At 39.5% G+C, this 24,345-nt stretch overlaps 1 protein-coding gene and 1 pseudogene across 2 annotated transcripts in view; both read right to left on the bottom strand.

The window, feature by feature from the left end:
* Positions 1–24,345, bottom strand: part of GSAP (gamma-secretase activating protein) — a 110,608-nt gene that overhangs the window by 43,611 nt on the left and 42,652 nt on the right. The window contains exons 13-18 of the mRNA XM_011985462.1: positions 12,389–12,466; positions 10,656–10,733; positions 4,881–4,973; positions 4,533–4,750; positions 2,584–2,653; positions 1,958–2,040 (exon numbers count right to left, since the gene is read on the bottom strand). Coding sequence (XP_011840852.1) covers positions 1,958–2,040; positions 2,584–2,653; positions 4,533–4,750; positions 4,881–4,973; positions 10,656–10,733; positions 12,389–12,466 — 620 coding nt within the window. The remainder of the gene's footprint in view (positions 1–1,957; positions 2,041–2,583; positions 2,654–4,532; positions 4,751–4,880; positions 4,974–10,655; positions 10,734–12,388; positions 12,467–24,345) is intronic.
* LOC105543502 lies at positions 7,571–14,890 on the bottom strand (annotated as a pseudogene). The gene is made up of 3 exons (XR_001006626.1): positions 14,028–14,890; positions 9,901–9,903; positions 7,571–7,600 (listed from the first exon to the last, which is right to left on the bottom strand). The product of XR_001006626.1 is annotated as a 40S ribosomal protein S2 pseudogene (transcript).

Raw genomic sequence — 24,345 nt, 5'->3', positions numbered from 1 at the left:
AAGAAAATATTTTACGAGATGTAATGTAGAAATAAAAATTGATATTTGTCTAGAATTTAAATGACCGAGATTTTACTGATACAGAATATTCCTGTAAAAAAAAGGGTATCACAGTGACAGAGAAATACATTTTCAGAACATGCAAACAACTAAGTTCTTCATTGTGACAGTTGAAAGCTGTGATAAGAATCTATTGTGAGCTTCATTTATCACTACAGAGGATACCTCAAAAAAAAACATTAAAATTTCATTACGGTTTTAGGTTATAAATGGCATTTTAAAAGAGGTATAGTTGTTTGCAAAACATAATTCAGGATTATCTATTTGTAAGGGCATCATATTTTCTATTATCTTAAAAAATCCAAGTCAGTTGTCTCCTACAAAAGTGTGAAGTCCATGTTTTCTCCTGTGGCAGCTTTTTATTAAGGTTGTAGCATTAAGAACATTTGCAGATTAGAGAAAAATAAATAAATGATTTACATCATAGCTAATGATAAGCATAGACTCATAGATTTTTCAAGATTAGAAGAGATCTTTAAGGTAACCTAGTCCAATCACAAGAAGTTTGAAGCAACATGGTAAACTCCAAGATTAGTTCAGTACAAGGAGGTTATAACCACAGGTTTCTTTATATCGCTCTTCTTGTGGGACTTACTGATGTCACCCTGTGCGTGTCCACAATAGCTGCTCCGCCCTGCACAATCTTGAGAAGTGCAAAAGGGGAGCGTTACCCTCAAGGTGATATTCTCACACCACATCCAGTTAACATGTGGCTCAGTCTTTTAACACAACCCTGGGAACCAGTGGTCCCAACTGCCTCCTGGACACTTTGAACACAGGACATAACAGTGGGGGGTTGGTAAGGGAGGGAGCGGAGATGTGCATTTCCTGCCTCCAGGGTGGTGTAACCTGCAGACTTCCTGTCGTATGACCACAGGGTCTGCATGTCTATTCACATGTGTTCCGAAAGAAAAAAGTGGGCACCTAGAGCGGGAACAAGCTCAGGCCTTTCCCTTAAATTCTAAGGTGAGGCATAAAAATCTAATAACTATGACAGTAAAAGACAAAGAAAAGGCCTTTAGGAAAGTACTGCCACTGTGCATACCAAAACTTTGGAAAGTAATCAAACACACTTGATACATCTTTTTTAAGGACTATACTTAGACAGGGTCTAAACATAAAGTGTCACCATTTATCCTAGTACATCTTTTCCTATGACTGTGTTAAATTCGACTTATTTTTCTAAATACCTTTTTGATATAAACTTCTGCCTCAAAAGCAAGCATGTAGTTCTAATATCTAAATAAGAAACAAGAGGCAGAACTTTTTCAGGCACAGCCTATGCATGGTTTTCACTCGCTGGGCCAGCAAAGCTCTGTCTACTGTACCATATTCAAGAGAAAATGAGCAGTGTTTTAGCTCAACACGTCCTAATTTAAAAGGAGGGAGTCTGAACCGACAGGGAGAAAAAGTCAGTTGGGGTGAGTGTGCCTAAGATTGCTGACTTTTACTGATCCTGAAGCTCTAGAGTTATTACAGATTTTTTAATGGGGCGGGAAAAAGAGGTCATGAAGGTCCTTATCTACCAAGTATAATAGCAGCAATGCACTCATTCCTCACTTACGTAAACCTAGTACATATCGTAATCCACTCTAGTCACTTAGAAAATAAAAATACCATGATAGAGGTTTAGTTCTGCCTGGTAACAGGAAGAATAATAAATACCCTGTTTACCTGCTCCTTCGGTTTTACTGTTTTTATACAAATACTTTTGGCCAACAGCAGAGATTCGCTATTACTTTTCTGCCAAAAAAAGAAAAAAAAACCAACTTGGTTCTTCATCAGTCAAAACAGTAGTGAAATCACGACCCTGATGACTATAAGAGGGGTGTCCAACAACTGACCCACAACTGGGAATTGATTTTATTTGCACACAGCATACACAGTGTTAACTTACTGTATTCCAAGTGAGCACTGAGGAATGTGGCAATAGTTTGTCCATGTTACTTGTCTCTGAATATACACTCCAATATGAAGAAGCTGAGTAGATTTTTTTTTAATGGGGGAAAAAAGATGTGGTTTAATAAGATGATGACAGCATTGTAATTCAACCAAAACAAGCAAACCAACAAAGTTTTCATTGTCTTATCCCTCATCCTCAAAACGGTAACCATTATGATTTTATCTACTGACTAAAATTTTCAGGTTCTGCTTTTTACAATGAGAACAATAACTTAGTACTATATCTACCCAAATGACATTATGTCACTTCATACGAAACCAGCCAACAAAAAACTGGGCTAAGAAAGTTACATCTTACTGGAAAAAAAAATCACTAATAAGGTTATAGAATCAAGATCCTATCTTGTATCTCATCAATCTCTGTACAGCCATAGCTTCTTAGAAAACCACAAGAGAATGAAATTTAATTAGCTGCTGACTCCGATAGAGTTTTTTTCTTTTTTTTTAATGTGCTCCTAAGCAGCATTTGGACAGGTTGAGGCATTCATTATCAACTTACTGCTTTCCCTCAAGCAAAAAGGTCAAGTATTCAACTTAAGGTGCAATATCAGCAACACTTACCAATTATAAATTCCTGAATGAGGTCAAATGAATGGCAGGCAGAGACATTCTCAGAAATCCATTGAATAATCTTTAAAAAGTCAGACAAAACTCTGTTGGTATTTAAATCTGCTCTCTGCCTCCACTACCAAAGAAGTACAAATATACATGAAGCTTTTGCATTCTATACCTATTTTAGAATTGCCTAAGAATATACTCACTTCTACACTATCTTCAAGATACATAATGCAATTCTGGGTAGGTAAAACAGCATATTATAAGTGAGATCCTTTTCATACATCTTTTAAATAAATCTCCTTGGCTGGGAACCAAATAAACGTTCTTCAACCTAACGTTTGCGCAAGAATAGGTCATGTTATAGCAAAGTACCAGTGGAAAGAGCTGTGCGATCCAGGAAAAAAAGCAAAACAAAACCACTAGGCTTGGAGGCAGCAGAGCTGGGTGTGAATTCCAGCTGGGTCCTCAGTGTGAATACGGACATACCAGTTAACCTTTGTGAGCATCACTGTACTGTCTTCCGAGGAGGGATAATTCTTGCTCTACCATCAACTCTCTCATCTCCATAATCATCCTCACCTGCTGGAGGAATGTTTGCCATCTCAGCACTGACAGATAATATAAGACACACCTAGCTATGGTGCACACTTGCACTTCTGCTCCTACCAGTAAGCTGTTTTATTCAAAACCTGTTTATGCTATTGTACTTATTTTTAAAATTAGGTAATACAATATTACTACAGACAAGTAAAATGTGGATGCAGAGAGTGTCATTGGGTCAGTAAAAGCTGAATGTTTTGGAAAGAGTCAAAGGCATGTCTCTAAAACACTAGAAAACTAGGTTCAGGGGAAACAACTAAAAAAATTGGGTAAAAAAATGCCTGGTATACACAGATTGCTTTGTAAGGGTCTTTAAATTACTATATCCTTAGACATAAAAATTTTTAAAAAGTAACAAGAAGTTAGAGGTAACTCATTACTAGTGCTTTTATGCAAGAAAAATGATGTTGCACTTCAATTAGCAGATGCACGAAGAAAGGCTTGAGTCAAAGCATAGGTGAATAATGTACATTTTAATGTTTTAGGTTAAAATAAAATGTCTAATGTCTCTCTTTTTTTTTTTTTTTTGTAGTTAACCAGCCACTCATTGATCTTAACTACATCTGATAAGGAGATTTCTCTGACTTCACAGGATAGCTGTAAAATAACACAGAAAGTGTGTGGATAAATTTAATAAACTCTAATGTGAAATACAAATGTAAGCTATTTTTATTATAAATGTAATAAATATCTGCCACAGATTTTAGTCCTTTTGATAATTATAGATCAAATACAGACCAGGAAAAAAAGTAGATATTTAAGAAGCGCATTATTTATGGAGCTCTTCATTGAAATGTTACTGACACAGCTAAACATTTATTCCCAATATGGAAAAGGGAGTACCCAAAAGAACAGAAACACCCTGAGTCTGAGACCTGGTAGGGATCCATAAAAAAGCAACACAAAAGACGATGATGTCAGCAGAAAGGCCATACACCTCAATTAATTGTAACTAAATAAAAATAACTCCTGACCATTTTCTTTCTTTTTTTTTTTTTGAGACAGAGTTTCGTTCTTGTTGCCCAGGCTGGAGTGCAATGGCGCGATCTCGGCTCACTGCAACCTCCACCTCCCAGGTTCAAGCAATTCTCCTGCCTCAGCCTCCCAAGTAGCTGGGATTACAGGCATGCACCACCATGCCTGGCTAATTTTGTATTTTTAGTAGAGGCAGGGTTTCTCCATGTTGAGGCTGGTCTCGAACTCCTGACCTCAGGTGATCCGCCCGCCTCAGCCTCCCAAAGTGCTGGGATTACAGGCATGAGCCACTGTGCCCGGTGACCATTTTCAACCACAAAATAAATAGGTTCAGTGTCGTCTATCTGTACATTTTAAAACATGAGCTATCTTCTCACCTGGCGTTCCAGGAACCGCGTGCCTTGACCGCAGTAGAGCGCACAGTGCAACGCGGCCATCTTCTCACAGTCTAAGCGGGTGTTCTGCAGAAGCTGTAATAAAGATGACTGGCTGAGCAGTGCTCTATAGAGCTTTCCAGAACAACAATCCAGTACCAGGGACCCTGACAATGACTGTAAAGGGCAATGAGGTAGCATATCAATCATTTCATTATTTCCTGGCCAAAAAAAAAAAAAAAAAAAAGTAGATCAGCAAACAAAAGAACCTCCTTTCACCCAAACATAGATTATTAAAGTCAAAACAAACTCAAATAGGCCACCTCTACAAGAGAAAAACTATAACCGTACCTGTCAGAAAAAGACTGTGGCAGATCAGGTCTGGATGTTGAACATTAAGTAGGTGGAAGAAATGACCAGGTAAGTAAACAGCCACATAATAGTCTATAGAAGAGAAAGATTTACATCATCTACATGTGGTAAGAGCTGCACAGGTACAGAACGTCACATTATCCCTGCCTTTCTCTGAATATTTCAAAAGGCAAAAGTTTTACCAATTTAATAAGCTATCTAATGACAGTCCTTTTTTTTTTTTTTTTTTTTTTTGAGGCAGAGTCTCGCTGTGTTGCCCAGGCTGGAGTGCAGTGACCGGATCTCGGCTCATTGCAAGTTCCGCCTCCTGGGTTTATGCCATTCTCCTGCCTCAGCCTCCCGAGTAGCTGGGACTATTTTTGTATTTTTTTTTTTAGAGACGGGGTTTCACTGTGTTAGCCAGAATGGTCTTGATCTCCTGACCTCGTGATCCGCCCGTCTCAGCCTCCCAAAGTGCTGGGATTACAGGCTTGAGCCACCACGCCCGGCCTTTTTATTTTTTATTTTTTTTGAGACAGAGTCTCACTCTGTCACCCAGGCTGGAGTTGCGGTGGCGTGATGTCGGCCCACTGCAGCCTCAAACTCCTGGGCTCAAGTGATCCTCCCCACCTCAGCCTCCCAAGTAGCTGGGACTACAGGCCTGTGCCCCCAACACCCCACTAATATTTTCTGTTTTTATAGAGATGGAGTCTCACCATATTGCCCAGGCTGGTCTTGATCCTGGGCTCAAGCAACCCTCCTGCTTCAGCCTCCCAGAGTGCTGGGATTACAGGCATGAGCTACCACGACCAGCCACATTTCTCTTACTAGGTAAACCTCATTTATTTCTACCTTCGGCTAATTTTCTTCAGATATTTAGCCATGGTTATCTTAATTTATACCTGCAGTTTTGTTTCTAAGTGATTTGTGGCTTTATGTGAACCTAAATGATCTCAGAGCAAATTAGAATAAAAAATATCAAGCAACATGAATTATTCCTTAATCTGGTAGGCTGGAAATAGCTTATATTGGGAATTTTCTTCATAATTTCTGCCAGTTTGGGGAAGCTCTAAAATTTTGTTGCCCATGTTTGTCCACTGATCATCATTATCATCATCATCAGCAGCAGGAGCATTTTGTTTAGAAAACCTTTAAATCAATATTCATCAGAACAATCTCTGCAGACACACTGACACTTTGTGAAGTACTAATTTATTTCCTTGCATATCAAGCTGACTAGAATTCACACCTTCGGTCCCTGCACTAGATATTTTTGTACCAAGAACATTTGTACTCAGATGGAGACAAGGTATAAAAAAATAGGTTTCTGGAGAATGGAAGGGTGGAAGTAGCCCTTGCCAATACTTTTTCTAGGATATTAAAAAACAGAAATTCACACAGTAGTAATTTTATATAGATGGAACATTTAGATTATAAGTGAGCCAGCTAGACTCCTTTTCCTGAGAAGTGAAGGAACACATGCTAATCATTTGCATAGAAGGCGTTCTGTGGAAAGGAAAGAGGATATAGAACTCAAACCAGTTGACTTAGAAGTGTCCTTTCAGTCAACGTGGATTAAATGATGCTAAAGAGCCTAGCACGAATGGTGGCAATCATCTTATTATGGCAACACTTTACTAGCAAAAACACAAACAAGAATATAGTGGGACATAATGACAAGGTATCAGCATCAAATGACCTAGTTACCTCCCAGCTGTACCACTTAACTAGTTAATTAGGATGGCACTATATCCGTGGGGAGGTGGCATTTGAAAATATATGACCCTGATTTGGGTTGCCACATCACTGAGGCAGGGAGAGGGAGATTCCTATTTGGCATTTGGTGAGTGGGCTCCAGTGATGGATGTTCAGTCCCTCAATGAGCAGGGAATTATTGTCTCACCAAAAGGGTCAGTAGTATCTGTGGTAGGCTGAATGATGGCTCCTGAAGATATGCACGTGCTAATCCCCAGAACCTATGAATAGGGTAAAAGAGACCTTGCAGATGTGACTAGGATCTCGAGATGGGGAGACTATCCTGGAATATCCAGGTAGACACAGGTAGGCACAAAAATCCTTATGAGATGGAGATTTGACTAGAGACGAGAAGACGACCATACGATGAGGAAAGTAGTTGGAATGAAGTGGCCACAAGCCAAGAAATACTAGCCTCTAGTCAGGGGTGTCCAATCTTTTGACTTCCCTGGGCCACACTGGGGAGAAGAACTGCCTTGGGTCACACATAAAATACACTAATGACAACTGATAAGCTAAAAAAATTTAAAAATTAAAATCTCAAAAAAAAATGTTTTAAGAAAGTTTACAGATCTGTGTTGGGCCACATTCAAGCCATACTGGGTTATGTGCAGCCCATGGACCAAGGGTTGGACAACCTTGCACTAGAGGCTGGAGGGAGGACGCAAGGAACAAATTCTTCCCTGGAGCCTCCAGAAGGCACCAGTCCTGCCCACACTTTGGTTTAGCCCCTTCAAGACTCATTTCGAACTTCCAACTTTACAGAACTTTAAGAGAACATCTGTGGTGTCTGAAACTCTCGAGCCTGTAATCCCAGCACTTTGGGAGGCCGAGACGGGCGAATCACGAGGTCAGGAGATCGAGACCATCCTGGCTAACACGGTGAAACCCCGTCTCTACTAAAAATACAAAAAAAATAAGCCGGGCGAGGTGGCGGGCGCCTGTAGTCCCAGCTGCTCAGGAGGCTGAGGCAGGAGAATTGCGCGAACCCAGGAGGTGGAGCTTGCAGTGAGCGGAGATCCGGCCACTGCACTCCAGCCTGGGCGACAGAGGGAGACTCCGTCTCAAAAAAAAATAAAATAAAAAATAAAAAATAAAAAATTTGTTACAGCAACAATAAACGAATACAGGATATGCTAACTAGCCTGATTTGATCATTCCACAATGTATACAGGTATCAAAACACCACATTGTACTTCATAAATATATACAATTACTATTTGTCAGTTAAAAACAAAATAAGGTAGGGTATTATTTTTATTGGCTGGGCACGGTGGCTCATGCCTGTAATCCCAGCACTTTGAGAGGCTGAGGCAGGTGGATTACTTGAGGTCAGGAGTTCAAGACCAGCCTGGATAGCATGGCAAAACCCCATCTCTAGGAAAAATACAAAAAATTAGCTGGGCATGGCGGCATGTGCCTGTAATCCCAGCTACTCAGGAGGCTGAGGTGGGAGGATAGTTTGAGCCCAGAAGCCAGAGGTTGAAGTGAGCCAAGATCATACCACTGTACTCCAGCCTGGGAAACACAGCAAGATCCTGTCTCAAACAAACAAACAAAAAGTTTGCTAGGAAGATTTGATGAAAGAACTCTGTATCAATTTATTATATTTTATTTGCTGACTTTTCTAATAAAGATCTTATATGGAGAAGAAAAGGTACCACACATAAGCAGAAGCTATATGTACACTCATACGCCACATGTAAAATGGACACTTTAATTCTTATAATTTCAAGAAAATAATTTAATCACCTATATTTAGTTAAAACTTTAATGTTTGAAAACATTTAGACTAAAGTTTTACATTTTAAAAAATATATCAAAAATGCTATAAGATAAAAATCAAATTCTATGAATAAATATGTTTAAATTAAGTACTCTAGGATTGTAACACTGACAACACTAATTATCTTTTCTAGTTTGGGCAGTTATGTTGCATACCATGTGGGTGACTGATGGGATCATTTCACTTCATTTTCTCTCAGTTTATTCTGGATTGCATTAGAGAAAAATACTAAAACAACACCTCTAAACAAAATACTTGATAAAGTTTTAGTTGAAATAAAATGCTAAGAAAACAAAATAACAAAATGTTTAAAGAAACTATTAATAGGCCAGGTGCACTGGCTCACACCTGTAATCCCAGCACTTTGGGAGGCCGAGGCTGGTGGATCACGAGGTCAGGAGTTCAAGACCAGCCTGGCCAAGATGGTGAAACCCTGTCTCTACTAAAAATACAAAATAATTAGCCAGGCATGGTGGCGCACACCTGTAATCCCAGCTACTTGGGAAGCTGAGGCAGAGAATTGCTTGAACCCGGGAGGCAGAGGTTGCAGTGAGCCGAAATCGCGCCACTGCACCCCACCCTGGGCGACAGAACAAGACTCCATCTCAAAAAAAAAAAACTAAGAATAATCTAGGGTCCCTGATAAAAGACACTGAAGTAAGCCTGAGCACAGAGCTCACTCCTTCTGAGCCTCAGTTTCGTTATCTGTAAAATGGGGATAATATCACCAATCAGAATTGTTGTAGGGAACAAGATAACAACTAAAATACTTAACATATAGTACTCATTAAATAAATAGTAGCTCCTTACTTATAAATATATCTTTCTTATATAGAAGTGTTTGGGGTTCATGGAAAATTTCAAAAAGTTATTCTTTAATATTTTCATCAATATTAGCCCATTTTAATAGGGTGACAGTCCAGGGAAATTGCATGTAGTTAGTAACTAAAAATATATTACTCAAAAAAACAATATTGTTGTCATAAAAATTACCTGTAGAGCAGTTTTAAACTGGGCTATGATTTTGTGCCTATAAAACGTGCTTAAGAAGGAAAGACAACATGTGAAAAATAGCCTATTTTTACAAGCTTGTATTTCTGGCCTCTCCACATGCTGAAGACCACAGATTAAATCTTGCCTGCCCTTTGCAAGTCATTCCCAGGGGTGAAAAAAGGAAGGATACCTTTGCCCTCCCAAAGTGCTGTTTTCTTAGTGGAAAGTTTCCCACATCACTCTTGAGATGGGATGCTGATAAAGCATTGCTGATAAGAATCAAGTCCCAGACCCAGGAAACCTTCTATAATATTTATCTCTCTCATCACAGGAAGCAGTAGAACCAGGCTTCCCTAAGGCAATTTCCCACAAATTCAGAGATCATGTTTAAAATTTGCCCATACTGGCCCACTCAGCGTAAGTATCCAACCTCATCAATAGTAGCATTCAAAATAAAAATCACTTTGCTCAGTTTCCTCACATTGCACTCTCCCAAACATGCGTCATGACAGTAGACGGACTGTGGAATAGGGATGGAAAAAGATATCAAAGAATTACATGCTCTAAACCTGAAGCTCCTTTTTTAAAGGAAATGTTCCATATGCCATGTTCCATATGCAAGCAAGTAAAGCATTACTTAGTCTTGTGCTAAACTTTGTGCCCCACATCCCAACTGGCATGGAAAAGCAGCTTTCAGGCGGGAGGTACAACAAACCCTTTCTTTATTTTCTTCATTATACTCAGGTTCCCTTCACCATATTTACTCAGTGAAAACAACTCAAGCTGATCCATAAATCATTAATGGGACTTGGAAGCTTTTCAAGATTAGCAACAGGAAATAGACAATTTCCCAGGGGCCCCTGTCCTCTCTATAATCAAGGGATAATATGATGCATTATTTCTCATGGGCTATTTGGGAACATCTCATACAAGTCATCATTTTTATGCTAACAAATGGCTTTTTAGGCTGCTACCAAAAAACATAAGAAAGCTCACAGCCTAGGTTCTCTAAAAAGGGAAGATACATCCCCCAACCCTTTCAAGCCAAAGGCTAAGGAGTTGAGAGGGAGGGGTGTGTTCCAGAGAAAATCTTCTCTTGTCAGACTTCAAGTGGGTCATTGACTGTCATCACAATCCAAGTCTCAAAGAGGCATGAGAAATGGGATAGTATAGAAGGCTGAGGTATATCATGCCCAGGAAGAAATGTTCAGAGCAGGGGGTGTGATCTCTCCATCACTCACCAAGGTTGAGAAAAGTAATGCCCTTTGTCACGTGTGAGCCAACATTCTCAAGAGAAGTGGTGAAGGTCTTGCTGTGTCCTGCAAAGAGAGAACAAGAAGCCAGAGAATGTTAAACAAAGAACTGGAACTCCATCCAAGGCAGTGACTATGTAACACACTAAATTTTCAGTGACCTGAAACTGGTAAGTAGGCATCTTCAGACTTCTAGATTTCATGGTTCTCCTCATTCTCCAAAACCCAGCACTGAAGGCGGATAATCTGAGGGCAGTCACACTCCAGTAGTTGTTCTAGGCTTATTATAATCTTAGACCATGACAGGTGGATTGTTCAGGGAGGGGAGGATCTGAAGGAATTTACTTAAAGATCCAAGAGATAGAGATGACCACATGGCTCATTGGCCCTCATTCCTCAAGGCTCACTGCCACACACATGCAGTCATTAAGACCCTCTGAGACTTCTCCAAATCACTTACAAATCCCACTTTTAGGTAGGAAGGGAATTAGTCGAGCCAACAACCTCAGTATATTGGCCTTTCCTCTCTACTTTCTAACTCTTAATCTTCAGAAAAGTTTTATTTACTGGCTTTGATCAATAGATTTAACGATTAGAAAAATGCATGAAAATTTTCCACAAAAATCTCAAACTTAAACGACTTAAGTGTGAATAGTATATATGTCTAGTTCTGAAGTTACTTTAGTTTCTCCATTAAGTTCTTAAACTTTTTTACCTTGATCTCTAACCTAAGGAGGCAATATTAGGTCCATCTATAGAATAAGCAGCTCTGGTGTGGCTTGGCATAATTTTTTTAAATATTGGAAAAATTTTCATCTTTAAAAAACTTTAAATACACCCATACTATATACTGCACAAATACTCATTTTAAGGAACTAAACAAGCAAAACAATTACTCCTTAGTTCAAACTAAAAACTATTACAGGGCACACTGTGATCAACTACAGAACCAGGAGAAAACAGGCATTTGACTGCTGCTCCCTAGACTGTTTATCAATATCTTGGGCCATAGATGTGTGCAATGGAATAAATGTATCTTAGATCTAAAACCTGTTGAGGTCTGAGATCATAGATGCTTTTAACTAAAACCCTATGTAACTCTGTAAGTTAAATCTATAGATACTTTCCAATTAGCAATAACTAAAAAGCAAATAAACACACTTTGGGTAAATACCTCCCTCAGGATTGGTCCACAAGCTTAGAAAAATATATAGGCCAGGATAAAAATATACAATATATAAAAATAACTAGTTAACTTGATATTCACCATTGGCAACTTTCTTCAGGAAATATATATCCCGTAAGTATACAGATATAGAATGAACTAATAAAAATTGATTCAATGGTAATCTCAGCCGGGCATGGTAGCTCACACCTATAATTCCCACACTTTGGGAAGCTGAGGCAGGTGGATCGCTGGAGCTCAGAAGTTCAAGACTACCCTGGGCAACACGGTGAAACGCCATCTCTACAAAAAATACACGAATTAGCTAGGCATGATGGAACACGCCTGTAGTCCCAGCTACTTGGTGGGCTGAGGAGGAAGGATCACCTGAGACCATGAGGTTGAAGCTGCAGTGAGCAGTATTCATGCCACCGCATGTGACAAAGGGAGACCCTGTCTCCAAAAAATTACTAATAACACTGTTAAGAGCTATCTAATTTGCTACTATTTGGAAAAAGTTATCATGTAAAAGTAACAAAGGAGACATGAAAAGTACCTTTATGAATGTAAAACACTGAATATGTGATTTGTTCCCAAGAGGCACACTTCGGGCTGTAACATACACACAAACTTCCTAGAAGAAAGTATAGTAGAGTTTAATCTATGTCATAAATAAAGTTTCCTAAACTACTTAAACTTACTTCTATTCCTTTAGATGTCCTGCCTCATCTTACCTCACAGATTATTCCCAAGTCCTAGAAGTGGTCTATTAACAAGTTGCTAAGAAATTTCAAAGCAGTAATTTTGTAGCGCACACTATAAGCAATGTATTGTGGCAGGCTATTGAAGGATAGGAAAATGAACACAGATCTCCTCCTGCATATGAAATCATGGGGTTCTAGACAGTTTCCAAAGCCTCATGAGATTCTCCTAATATGCATGCATTGTTCTTCCTTATCTAGTTTGTCACCTTCTAATTATTACTAACAGCTATGAACACCAGTTTATCAAAAACTGTGTTCATTTCACAGAAAGTTTCCAGTCTCTCGTTTATCTTGATTGAAAGGAAAAGTGTGATCTATCTTATGGGTCAGTGAAAACAAATGTGGCATATGAGTCCATATCCATCCATAATTGAGTCACTGAAGGCATTGGCCCAAGGCCAAAGGAGAGCTCTTAGTACAGAACGGCCTTTCCAGGTAAGTCTTGACCCCCTTCACTTACCCCATCACTCCAGAACACCCTCAGCTTTCCCCACCTCTCTCAATGTGTGAAACTGTACATTATCTCTAGCAGCTGCTGCTGTATGGACTAATGTCCATCAGTGACCTACATACAAATGAGGACAATATGCTTAAACACATATGTCTATTCTAATGCATTTATTTGATTAACTGAAATAGGAGATTGACAGGTAGAAAGTAACTCGAAAAGGAGTCAGGAAACCGGAGTTCTAGCCCCAGAGCTAATGTTAACTAGCTGTGTGAACTCAATTGCTACTCTACTTCAGTGGATTTCAGTATTTCCTCTACTTTACTCCATTAGTTTCTTTATCAAAGAATCACGGTAGGAAAAAAGTCAATTTCCTCTAAGAGGGCTATTTAAGGACGTTTATAAGCATTCTGTTATAATATTTGTCAATTGTGACTTTTTAATGACATTTAACACTGCAAAGTATTGTCAGTAGGACATTTTATTGCAATTATCTTAAACACAAAATAGCAAAAAAGAATTACTTCATCAGATAACATGGTAACAATTCTATTAGATGTAAAATGACTGTTACGCTTACTGAGCACACAATAACAACTTTTCTTTACAATTACAGCCAACTCACTGAGAATAAAAGTAATCTATCACTAAAGTATAAACAAAATAATAATTATGAGAGTTACAAAAGTCTCATATACCACTTGGACTGCTTTCATACAGTAAACATTATCAGCAAAAAACTACTGGTTTATCCATTGTTTTATATACTATAATTACAAGGAACATGAAATTGCTTTTAAAAAGACAGACTATAGACTCTCTAGTAATAAATAAAAATTAAAACAAGGCACCATAATTTTCCTTTAGAAGTCATTTTTTTGTTGTTGTTTTTTTTTAGTAACAGGCTTAATTCACTTTATTTTTCTTGTATGAAAACCCTATGTTGTAGCCACAGCTGGAGCCTGGGTCCGCTGCACAGAGACTCCGGTGTGGGTCTTGACAAGGTGGTCAGTGAATTCCTGATAGGGAGACTTGGTAAACACAGTCTGCTTCCAGAGGGCAGGGGTCAGGTAGCTGTAGGTCTTAGAGATGGCATCAAAGGTGGCCTTGGCGAAGTTGCCCAGGGTGGCAGTGCAGCCCCGGGCTGAGGTGTAGCAGTTATCGGTACCAGCCATCATGAGCAGCTTCTTGGGCACAGGCGCTGAGACGATGCCAGTGCCCCTGGGTGCAGGGATGAGGCGCACCAGCACAGAGCCCAGCAGCCTGTCACCTTGCACAGGACGGTGTGGGGCTTGCTGATCTTGTTCCCCCAGTAGCCTCTGCGCACCGAGACAATGGAGAGTTTGGCCAGGATGATGGCCCCACGGATGGCAGTGGCCGCCACCTTGGAGCACTTAACACCCAGGCCGACGTGGCCATTGTAGTCCCCGACAGCAACAAACGCCTTGAACCTGGTGCGCTGGCCAGCACGGGTCTGCTTCTGCACCGGCATAATCTTCAAAACCTCGTCTTTGAGAGAGGCCCCCAAGAAAAAGTCAATGATCTCAGATTCCTTAATGGGCAGGGAGAAGAGGTAGATCTCCTCCAGGGACTTGATCTTCATGTCCTTGACCAAGCGGCCCAGCTTGGTGACGGGCATCCACTCCTTATCCTCGGCCTTGCCTCCGCGAGCTCCGCGGCCTCGGCCCCGGCCCCGTCCACGGCCGCGACCCCGGCCCCAATGCCACTGCCGAAACCTCCACAGAAGCCACCGCGGTTCCCCATTCCAGGGCCACCAGGGCCTCCGGGCCCCCCCGCCCCCGCTGCACCGGCGTCATCTGCCATTTGGTGTTCTCTCGGAGAAGCAGAAGTAGTTTTTTAAATGATAATGAATACTGTCAAGGGAGTATGTGCTTCTTACACAATTCTCAAATAGTAGTGAATGAGTGAACTAATACAATATCTCAGAAAAATTGTTTCACAGAGGGTTAAATATATTCATACCTTGCATTCACCTAGTAGTTCTTTTAGGATTCTATCCTGGGAAATGAACATGACAACATAGATCATAACCTCCACTCTAAGAAATTATCTGCACTCCATCCTTTAGAGAATGAAAGTTGTTTTTTCTCATTTGGAAAAAAAAGTGAGATGTAGAATAAATGTACCTAATTACATATTCTAAGAACCATATCCAGAACTTACAAGCAAATATTTCCAAATTGTTAGGCCATGCTTACTTGCCCCACCCAATCCCAAAGGGAAAAACAGACACAGCAAGGTGAAATGGTATGTACTCAGGCTCTGTGAAGCTATCCAACAGAACTTTGACAATGGAAACGTTATATACCCGTATAGTCCAATATGGTGGCAACTAGCCACGTGTAGTCATTGAACACTCAAAATGTGGATAGTACAACTGATGCACTATTTATTTGAGACGAAGTCTCACTCTGTTGCCCGGGCTAGAGTGCAGTGACACAAATATGGCTCACTGCAGCACTGACCTCCCGGGCTCAAGCAATCCTCCCACCTCAGCCTTCCAAATAGCTGGGACTACAGGCGTGTGTCACCATGCCTGGCTAATTTTTTTTAAGAGATGGAGTCTAGGTTGCCCAGGGTGGTCCTGAACTCCCAGGCTCATGTGATCTTCCTACTGTGGCCTCCCAAAGAGCTGGGATTACAGGATTTTTTTTTAAATTCTATTTTAGATTCAGGGGTACATGTGAAGGTTTGTTATATAGATAAACTCCTATCATAGGGGTTTATTTTTACAGATAATTTCATCACCCAGCTATTAAGCCTGGCACTCAATAGTTATTTTTTCTGCTCCGCTCCCTCCTCCCACCCTCCACCTTCAAGAAGACGCCAGTGTCTGTTGTTCCTGTGTTCATGAGTTCTCATCATTTAGCTCCTACCTGTAAGTAAGAACATGAGGTATTTCATTTTACCGTTCCTGCATTAGTTTGCTAAGGATAACAGCCTCCATCCATCTCTATCCACGTCCCCACAAAAGACATGATCTCATTCTTTTTTATAGCTGCACAGTAATCCATGGTATATATGCACCACATATTCTTTATCCAATCTGTCATTGATGGGCATTTAGGTTGATTCCATGTCTTTGCCATTGTGAAAAACACTGCAGTTAACATTTGCATACATATGTCTTTATGGTAGAATGATTTTTATTCCTCCGGGCATATACCCAGTAGTCAGATTGCTGGGTCCAATGGTAGTTCTGCAGTTAACCTTTGAGGAATCACCATACTGCTTTCCACAATGGCAGAACTAATTCACACTCTCATCAACAGTGTATAAGTCTTCCCTTTTCTCTGCAACCTTGCCAGCATCTGTTTTTTGTTTATTTGTTTTACTTTTTAATAGCCATTCCGACTAGTATGAGATGGTATCTCATTGTAATATGTATTTGCATTTCTCTAATCCTCAGTAATATTTTTTCATATGCTTGCTGGCCACCTGTCTTCTTTTGTAAAGTATCTGTTCATGTCCTTTGCCCACGTTTTAATGGAGTTGTTTTTGTCTTATAAATTTAAGTACCTTGTAGATGCTGGATACTAGGCCTTTGTCAGATGCATAGTTTGCAAATATTTTCTCCCAATTCTGTAGGTCGTTTGGTTTACTCCATCAGTTTCTTTTGCTGTGCAGAAGCTCTTAAGTTTAATTAGATCCCATTTGTCAATTTTTGCTTCTTCTGTGATTACTTTTGATGTCTTTGTTATGAAATATTTGCCCATTCCTATGTCTAGGATGGTATTGCGTAGGTTTTCTTTCAGGATTTTTATGAACTTGGGGTTTTACATTTAACTCTTCAATGGATCTTGATTTGATATTTGTATATGTTGTAAGGAAGGGTTCCAGTTTCAATTTTCTATATATGGCTAGCCAGTTATCCCACCATCATTTATTGAGTAGGGAGTCTTTTCCCCATTGCTTTTGTCAGCTTTGTTGAAGATCAGGTAGTCATAGGGCAGCCTTATTTCTGGTTTCGCTATTCTGTTCTATTGGTCTATATGCCTGTTTTGGTACCAGTATCAAACTGTTTTGGTTACTGTAGCCCTGTAGTATAGTTTGCAGTTGGGTAATGTGATACCTCCAGCTTTGTTCTTTTTGCTTAAGTGTGCCTTGGCTATTCAGGCTTTTTTGGTTCCATATGAATCTTAAGATAGTTTTTTCTAGTTCTGTGAAGACTGTTGTTGGTAGTTTGATAGGAATAGCATTGAATCTGTACATTGCTTTGGGCAGTATGGCCATTTTAATGATATTGATTCTTCCTATCCATGAGCATGTTTTTCCATTTGTAACTTCTGATTTCTTTGAGCAGTATTTTGTAATTCTCATTGTAGACCTCTTTAACTTCCCCTCCCCGGTTAGCTGTATTCCTAGGTATTTTATTCTTTCTGTGGCAATTGTGAATGGAATTGCCTTTCTGATTTGGCTCTTGACTTCACTCTTGTTGGTGTGAAGAAATGCTACAGATTTCTGTACATTGATTTTGTATCCTGAAAGTTTGTTGATGTTGTTCATCAGCTGAAGGAGCTTTTGGGCTGAGACTATGGGGTTTTCTGTAGCATCATGCCATCTGCAAACAGGGATAGCCTGATTTCCTCTCTTCCTATTTAGGATGCTCACTTGCCTGATTGCTCTGGCTAGGACTCCCAATACTATGTTGGATAGGAGTGGTGAGAGGGGGCATCCTTGTCTTGTGCCAGTTTTCAAGGGAAATGCTACCAGTTTTGGCCCATTCAGTATGATGCTGGCTATGGGTTTGTCGTAGATGGCTATTATTTTGAGGTTTTCCTTCAATACCTAGTTTACTGAGAGTTTTTAACATGAAGGGGTATTGTGTTTTATCAAAAGCCTTTTCTGCATCTATTGAGATAAACATGTGGTTTTTGTCTTTAATTCTGTTTATGTGATGAATCACATTTATTGAATTGCATATGTTGAACTAACCTTGCCTCCCAGGGATGAAATCTACTTGATTGTGGTAGATTAACTTTTTGACATGTTATTGGATTCAGTTTCCATGTATTTTGTTGATTTTTGCATCAGCACTCATCAAGGATATTGGCCTGAAGTTTTCTTTTGTTCTTATGTCTCTGACAGATTTTTGGTATCAGGATGATGCTGGCCTCATAGAATGAACTGGGGAAGAGTCCATCTTCCTCAATTTTTTGAAAGGGTTTCAGTAGGAATGGTACCAGCTTTTCTTTATACATCTGGTAGAACTGAGTTGTGAATCTATCAGGTCCTGAGCTTTTTTCGGTTGGTAGGCTATGTATTACTGATTCAATTTGGGAGCTTACTATTGGTCTGTTCAGGGAATCAATTTCTTCCTGGTTCAGACTTGGGAGGCTGTATGTGTCCAGGAATTTATCTGTCTCTTCTAGGTTTTCTAGTTTGTGTGTATAGAGGTATTCTTAGTAGTTTCTGATTATTTTTATTTCTGAGGGGTCAGTGGTAACATCCTATTTGTCATTTCTAATTGTGTTTATTTGGATCTTCTCTCTTGTCTTCTTAGTCTAGCATGGGTTCCTGGAGTTGTACATTTACTCACCACTTCCCTGAGTGGCAGAGGTTCCCCTGGCCCTGTGTCACTCCTAGGTGGGCTGTCATCCTGCCTTGCTTTTCGCCATTCTCCATGGGTCAAGTTGTTTCCTTGATTAGTCCCAATGTGAACATCTGGATGATTCAGTTGAAGGTCCTGCATTTACTCCCCCCTTTTGTTCTTCCCTGTGAGAGTGGCTCACATTAGCTGCTTCTAGTCAGTCCAGGATTTTTTTCTTTAATTTTAATTAATGTAAATTTAAATAGCCGTATGTGGCTAGTGGCTGCCATACTGGACAACACAGCTCTAGAGCACTGGTTCTTAACCCTGACAGCACATTAAACTTACTCGGGATCACAGATGCCCAGGTTCCACCTCAGAAGAATTAAGTCAGAATCTCTGGGGGTGTGAGACTCAGGTATTTGTATTTTTTAAAGCTCACTAAATGATTCTAACGTGAACCCAGGTTGAGAACCACTTTTGAAATCAGCAGATTTGGATGTGAATCCTGCTTTTGGTTTACTAAGTCTATTGCCTCAGGCAAGTTAATTAAATTATCTAAGCCTCAGTTTCCTCATCTGTAAATAAAGAAAATATAGAACTTATTTCATAGGGTTCTTGTGAGATAATTAAATAAGATATTGTGTATAAAGAGATTGTTACTGTTAGATTGTTAGTTGCAAAGAAGTTATATCTGGCTATAAAGGTTAGCTGGTATTATTATTCCATAACAGTCTTGCTGCTATTTACAAGCTGGAGGAAGTCACAGTTTGAAAAAAATAAAGCATGCTCTTAAGGGTGTATCCAAAGATTTTTAATGAAATTCATCAATGATGAAGATAACATCTCAACGTTGGCTAGCCTTGGGGAAATCATTTGGACAATGAAAACTATCATGGACGAAGTTTTCCAAGGGAAATTATCTCATTGGAGCAATTATTAAAAGGCTCTATAAAATGCTAAAACATAGGCCTAATATGGGAACTTGTGAAGAGCAACTCTTGCAGTTATATGAATAGGAAGGAGAATTTACACACTTCCCTACTCACTACCCTCCCAATACGTGGTGCACGAGAAAGAATTATAGCCACTGACTTAGAACACACAAGAGCACTACAGCTTCAGAACTGACTATTAGACAGGGAAATAGTAAGATATGCTTTCAATGCTTAGAAAGTCTGATTTATCCTTTTTATTCGAAAAATCTATATAAACTCATGTTAAATAATACACAAGTGGCCTGACAGCAGCAGTGGCAGCAGCACTTTTGCCCACCACCAATCTCATGGGCACGCCCATCACCCAGATCGTAACCTGTAGTTCCTTGGAAGACAGCCGTCTTTATTTCTTAGTGCTGGGAAATTCAGGACAAATGTTTTCAAGAATATAAAAAGTAATGCTGAAAGGACAAAATAGCTTCTGATGACCAAAATGTGACAGCAAAATGTCAAATATTATTATATCATCATCATTAATGTAAATAGTTGAAATAAGTTTGTATAAGGGCCTAAGTTTATCAGCATTCCTTTCCTGAACCACAGTTTCTGGCCTCCATGGCACTGGAGAATTCAGCTTTCTACTATAGAGGGAGTCACATGTAGCTTAGACTCTTTGCTTCCTTCTCCAATACTATTTTGCTGGAATAGATTTTGTTTAACAACAAAGGTTTAAAAAAAAAACCAAAAAAACAAAAAAAAAAAACACTTTTGAAGAGTAATATGGGAAACACATGAACAATTTATTAGTCAAAAAACAAAAGGTTGCTTCTCTGGCTTATTTCATCTTAAATCTGGAAGCATCTCATTTGAAACAGGCTTTTTTCTTTTATTTTTTCAAAGCTGATTGTGAAGAGTGAAGTTTGTTTTCTACCCTTCCACACACTGCTGAGAAGGGGAAAAAACAGACTCTTCCACATTTTATGTCAGATAAACCTAACATTTTATTAAATACGTCATAATTAGCCCCATTTATAACTTACAGCTGGTAATGGTCATGAGAAATGCCTGTGGAAATACAAAAAGGAATAAAAAGCCACACAGAAGTAAAGCCTAAAATGATCGTTCATAACCAACAGATTTAAAGTAAAGTACCAGGGGCCGGGCGTGGTGGCTCACGCCTGTAATCCCAGCACTTTGGGAGGCTGCGGTGGGCGGATCATCTGAGGTCAGGAGTTCGAGACCAGCGTGGCCAACATGGCGAAACCCTGTCTCCACTAAAAAAATTAAAAAAAATTAGCCCGTCATGGTGGTGTGTGCCTGTAATCCCACCTACTCAGAAGGCTGAGGCAAGAGAATCACTTGAACCCAGGAGGCGGAGGTTGCAGTGAGCTGAGATTGCTCCATTGCACTCCAGCCTGGGCAACAGAGAGAACAAGACTCCGCCTCATTCATAAATAAATAAAGCAAAGTACCAGGGAAGAACCCACTCTGATCCCTCCATGTGAGCTCTGGATCCCATTCCACCTTCTAAGCAAATTCATTGTACCAGTTATTCCTCTCTGCTATGTATTGTCCTGTTTCCTCTCCACTCAATATATGCTGTAAGCATTCAAACATCCTAGAGTCTCTACTGTCTGAAAATATTCCCTAAATCCTATTTCCCTGTCCAGCTGCTGCCTCTCTCATGTCTACACATACTGCTATGACTTTTTTCAATTCTCATATGCCACTTAACCCAGCATAGTCAAGATTTCACCTCAATTCCACAACACAAACAGCTCACAGTAATCTTCATGCTACTAGACACAGTGGACTCCACCTCTCACTACCTATTCAGTCATTTCTTTGTGAAACTACCCTGTGCCTTCAGCTACTACAATACCACACTTGTTTTGGTTTTTCCTTTCTCTCTCTCCATTCTTTTTTCCTTTTCCTTTGGATGTTCCACCTAACCTTTATATATTTATGTTCCCAGATCTTATTCATAAGTGTCTTCCCTCCTGACCAAATACTCCCCCCATGGCTTCAAATGCCAGCTATATTCTAACAGTTTCCACATTTATTCATTGCCAGTCCTGACCCCTCTTCTAAGCTCCAGATCTTTTAGTCAACATGTCCAAAACGAAACTCACAATCTTCCTAAGCTCCATCAAAACCCCTATACCTCAGTAAACTACACTACTGTTCACTCATTTGCCGATGCCAGAAACCTGAGAACCATTCCTCTTCCGTGTAATTTATAGCAAATTATCTTAATTTCATCTCTAAAATGCATCCCAATCCCATCTAGTTCTTTTCACCTGTACTGCCCATCCTAGTTCACCCTTATTTCAAATGTAGGACTAGACTTAACTGCTTATCTTCCCACTTTTTCTCTTGCCTCCTCCAACCCATCCTCCATCTTTTGTCATCTTTTTTTTTTTTTTTTTTTGACGGAGTCTCACTCTATTGCCCATGCTGGAGTGCAGTGGTATGACCTCAGCTTACTGCAACCTCTGCCTCTTGGGTTCAAGTGATTCTCCTGCCTCAGCCTCTGAGTAGCTGGGACTACAGGCATGAGCCACACACCCAGCTAATTTTTTGTATTTTTACTAGAGATGGGGTTTCGCCATGTTGGCCAGGCTGCTCTCAAACTCCTGACCTCAGGTGATCCACCTGCCTTGGCCTCCCAAAGTGCTGGGATTACAGGCGTAAGCCACCGTGCCCGACCCAATCCATCCTCCATACAGCAGCCACAGTGATCTTTTGAAAATATGTATCTAATCATGTCATTGCCTGCACAGATGCTTTGGTGAAGGAGTATCAGTGAATCCTAAAACTGACAGGTGAAAGGCTGAGAATAGAATAGTCACATGGTGACAAAGTACCCTCCTACAAATTACTAATTCAGAGGTTAAAATGTGCCTTCATAAGGGAGACATACAGTGGTTACCACTTAACCAAATGACCAGACTTAGCATCACTAACAGTAGGACATCTTGACATTATAGGCCTCCTGATCTGATAAAAGCGAAGTTCACAACATCACCTATGAAGTATTCTCACTAAAAATGCTTAACTTATGTCTAACTGTGCCTTTACTCAGTTGTGCGGAGCTTCCAATTTACAGGAAATGTATAGAGGAAAAAGTTAAATGCCTATGTAAGTAAACAATTGGATAAATCCAGAATGTGGATCATTCCACAAGACAAATGGGCTGGACTCTTCAATATGTCAATGAAAAGAAAGGCAGGGAGTACGATGTAAGAATTGTTGTACATTAACAGACTATGAAGATTTAAACAGCCAAATGTAATGCATGAATCTTGATGGAATCCTGACTTTAAAAGTTATATACATACATATTTATTTATATATACACACATATATATGCACATGACATTTTTGAAGAAATTATGAAAATTTGAATAGAAAATAAAGTTTATTGACTAATGTGATAATTTATTTCAGTAATAAGAGAACAGAGATTATGTAGAAGTGTCCTTAATCAAAGGAGGTGTGTGCTAAATTATCTAGTGGTTAGGTGTTACGATGTCTGCAACCTCCTTTTGAATGGACTTGGTCAAAAAATAAAACGATACCTATATATAGTGAGAATGATAAAGCAAATACTATAAATATGATTGTATAAGTAAAAGGTACATGGATGTTCATTATATTTTTGAACTTTAGAGTGAGCTTGTGCATTCTCAAAATAAATTGTATAGTAACAAAACATACCCTTCAATGACTTCTCATCATTCTTAGGATAAAGTCTAAAATCCTCCCATGATCCACAAGGTCCCATATGGCCTGGCCCCTGCCTACCTCTCCAGCTTTCTCTCTCTCTCTCACTCACTCTACTTCAGTGACATGGTCTTAGTTCATACATAACCTTCAAGTCTCCACTGAAATACCACCTCCTTGAGCTCTCTAGGACTGGTGTATGAAGGGATGAGTACAGCTGAGGGATACCTGAGGTGGACAGGAAAAGGGGGAATGGATTATGCAGGAATGAAGTGGGAAAGGGGGCAATTTTCAGGACTAAGAATGGAATGGGATGGAATAACTTGGAAGGAGGCAGAAACAAAGATGGACTGGCTAAACTAGAACATGGTTGAAGATACTAGTATCTTCTATTAAACCTCCATCATAAGTTTTCATGACTTTCTATAACGCTCATTCATAATATGATTTTATTTAAATACTAAGTGTGCACTTGTGTAATGTCTAAAATCTGCGCCAAATAGTAACCTTTACGCTAATAAAGATTAGGGCAGTTTTACTTATCATATCCCCAACACCTAGCAAACAGTAAGTGCTCAATAAATGTTGGCCTAATGGGTGAATATCCCACAATAATTTGACTTCAAAGGAATACAATTTTAGTCCAAATGCTACTTAACTCAAGTAGTAAATGTCCATTAAAGTTGAGATATTAAAAATGGCTACTACATGTAGTTATCAGAGCTGATGATTTAGATGATTATTAAGGTTAATGAGCAGTTTTTCACCAGATTTATTGAATGTAATCATATTCATCTTCTCTCATCTTTAGGTATTCTTCTTTTCCCTCTGCTTTTTTTCTATCTATAAAAACTGGTATTAAGAAACAAAATATTTCACATCAATAACTTTATGTCAAGCTCTAATTGTTAACATCAGTAGGCTGCAGCATGGCTCTTAAAGCCAGGTACACAAGTTTAGAACCAAACACATCAGTAAGCCTGACCCAGAAAGCACAGCTATCGCTGTTTGCCATTTGTTAAAAGATGAAGCAGGTGAGAAAATGTAGATTGGTTAAATACAAATCCATCTTCTCTGTTAGAACCA

The sequence above is a fragment of the Mandrillus leucophaeus genome, unplaced genomic scaffold (assembly GCF_000951045.1).
Source record: "Mandrillus leucophaeus isolate KB7577 unplaced genomic scaffold, Mleu.le_1.0 Scaffold284, whole genome shotgun sequence".
Classification (NCBI taxonomy): Eukaryota; Metazoa; Chordata; class Mammalia; order Primates; family Cercopithecidae; genus Mandrillus; species Mandrillus leucophaeus.
Note: the sequence above shows the minus strand (reverse complement) of the source record. Positions and strands in the feature narration are given on the sequence as shown.